A 2,628-nucleotide genomic window follows, 5' to 3' on the forward strand; every position below is an offset into this window, starting at 1 on the left:
AAAATCAGCCGGGCGTGGTAGCGCGCGCCTGTAGTTCTAGCTACTTGGAAGGCTGAGGCGGAAGGATCGCCGGAGCCCAGCAGGTCGAGGCTGCGGTGGCCGGGAGCGTGCGGTGGCCGGGAGCACTCCAGTCTGGGTGACAGGGTGAGACTCCAACTCAAAAAAAAAAAAAAGTGTGTCTCTGTAAAACCCCAAGCTATGTGCTTATGCTTTTATGAGCCCTTTGAGCTACCAGAGATTAAAGACTCCATTAACACCCCCCCCCGATATCCTCAACAGAATCTTATGACTTTATTGATTCAGTATTTTCTTTTAAAAAAAAAAACCTTATACAACAGGGACCAAAAATGATTAGTGTAGAAAAAACTTATGCTGATTCATGAGGTCTTATATATTGCCTTGAAAAAAGAAATAATGGTGACTGGCTAATTATTTCTTCGCCGCCGTTCCTGGAGATCAGCTAAGACCAGTTTCTAGACTCAAGGATTAAGAGCATTGCTGCCGTAGCATCAGACAGTGATTGTTTTTAACGCCGGCGGTGGCTGCCGTCTACTTCCCAGGCATCCTTGGGTTGGGCAGGGGCAGTAATAGGAACATCTGTGTCCTCTCCACAGGTCGACCGTGGGCGCCCTGCTGGCATCTGAGGTAACCAGTGTCTCCCGAGTGCATGTCCCATTGTATCCTTGCCCCATCACTACATCTGGCCTGTTGTGGTTTCTACAGACACCCACACACACAGCCTTGAATCCCACTGGAGCAATTTCCTTTTCCTCCTGGATGAGCAGTCCCACCCCAGGGGACCGTGGGGTGGCATGACAAGGCCCTCTCCTCCTGGGGGTTGTCCTTGGGGCCGATCGTTTCCACAACCACCCACCACAGGCCCGGCAGCCTGTCATCTGCACCTTTTTGCTTTCGTTTTCAAGCTGGGGTGGAAATTCTATGATGCCGATGACTATCACCCAGAAGAAAATCGAGCAAAGATGGGACGCGGGATACCACTGAATGACCAGGTAACATTCACCGTCGGTGCCCGACACACACGTTCCCTGTGGGTGACATAGGGTGACAGCTCTGCGGTGCTTGGGGCAGTAGAATCCTGAGTCATGGGGTCACCCATGCACCGTGCTTCGAAGAGCCAGGCGCACAGGGGGTCATCCATGTAGCTTGGCTCTGGCTCTGCTGAAACACCTGGTTGTGGGATTTCCATCTGCAGAATGTCATCCCTGAGAGGGCAGAGGCTCCCCTGTGCCCCAAAGCCAGGAAACCATCATCTTCTCTTCCCGGGTCCTCCAGCCTCCGTCACTGCACCCTGGCATCCACCCCAAAGCCAGAGTAATCTCTGAAACTCAAGCTTGGCCGGTACCTCCCTAAGGCCCTATAAAGGCAACCCACTGATTTCAGGGTCAAAACCAAGCACCCAAACTGCTAAAAGTGTATGACCTGGCCTCCAAGCTCAACTCCAGCCTCTTCAGGGGCCATCACCCCTCGCTTTCTCCATGACAGCATCCTGGTCCCTTTCAGTCCCTCCTGCTGCAACTCTCCTCCCCACTGGGCCTTTGTTTCCCTCTCCCTGCCCAGTTAATCTGCTCATCCTTTAATCTCGGCTCCTATGCCACTTCCTCAGGGAAGCCCTCCCTGACTGACTGAAGTAAAACCCCCATGGTGAACTGGCACCGTTTAACCTTTGCCCTTGCCCCTGCTGCAACTCAACAGTGGATGGTGTGAGAATTTGATTGATGTTTGTCTCTGTAACCAGACTTTACCCCCAAAAGGGCGGAGACCGTGGCTGTTTCTCTTTTCTGACACAGTAAATGTCCGAAAATATCTGTGGCATGTTTCTGAGCGAATGAACAAGTGAATAAGCAGCAGCATCCTGTGTGCTGGCCCTTGAGGCTGTTTCCTAGAGTGTCTCTCCCAAACCAGAGTCACAAACTGGATTCGCGGGCAGAGCCAGCCGCGACTCAGGAGAGGCTGTGTGGGCTGGTCGGTCGCTAGGGCCACAGGGCAGCCACACACTAGGTGTGTCCAAAGGGCAAGAACAAACGGAACTGGCCAGAGACCAGCACTGCTGTTTTCCTTTTCGGTGGCTTTGGCTGGGCACACCCCTAGGTGTCTTCCCTACCTCGCAATCTGCCCTTTGTCCCTTGAAGGACTTGAGTCACTAAACCATACTTAGGACTATTCTAAAGCACTCTGAGAGTGCACTTCTCTTTGTTCTGGGGAGAGGGATTACAGCTTGAGTTTGCAGTGGTTTCAGCCTTGAATCATCACAGTTAGATTTGCCACGTTGGATTTTTTTTTTTTTTTTTGAGTTAGAGTCTCACTCTGTCGCCCAGACTGGAGTGCAGTGGCCACTCCCAGCCACTGCAACCTCAACTGTCCCGACCAGCAGGACAAGTAAAACGTGGGCACGAGGAGGACTACCTGCTGCTGGTGAAAAGAGAGAGAGAGACCAAGAGAGAAAGAGACAGGAGACACGCAGAATAGAGGCAAGACAGTGTTCTGATCAAGCCTCAAAATTTTATTGTTAGGCGATTGCTTATATACATAGCAAAGAGGGGCGGGCTGAAATAGGGCGTGTGGCGGCTTATGATAGGAGGAAGAGTAGTGGGTGGTATGAGGAGAGGA

At 52.0% G+C, this 2,628-nt stretch overlaps 1 protein-coding gene across 1 annotated transcript in view; it reads left to right on the top strand.

The window, feature by feature from the left end:
• IDNK (IDNK, gluconokinase) overlaps nt 1–2,628 on the top strand; it is a 22,922-nt gene that overhangs the window by 6,828 nt on the left and 13,466 nt on the right. Inside the window, exons 3-4 of the mRNA XM_021706177.1 lie at nt 615–645; nt 924–1,010. Coding sequence (XP_021561852.1) covers nt 615–645; nt 924–1,010 — 118 coding nt within the window. The remainder of the gene's footprint in view (nt 1–614; nt 646–923; nt 1,011–2,628) is intronic.

Source organism: Carlito syrichta, unplaced genomic scaffold, assembly GCF_000164805.1.
Source record: "Carlito syrichta isolate Samal-C Ts95f unplaced genomic scaffold, Tarsius_syrichta-2.0.1 Scaffold315331, whole genome shotgun sequence".
Taxonomy (NCBI): domain Eukaryota; kingdom Metazoa; phylum Chordata; class Mammalia; order Primates; family Tarsiidae; genus Carlito; species Carlito syrichta.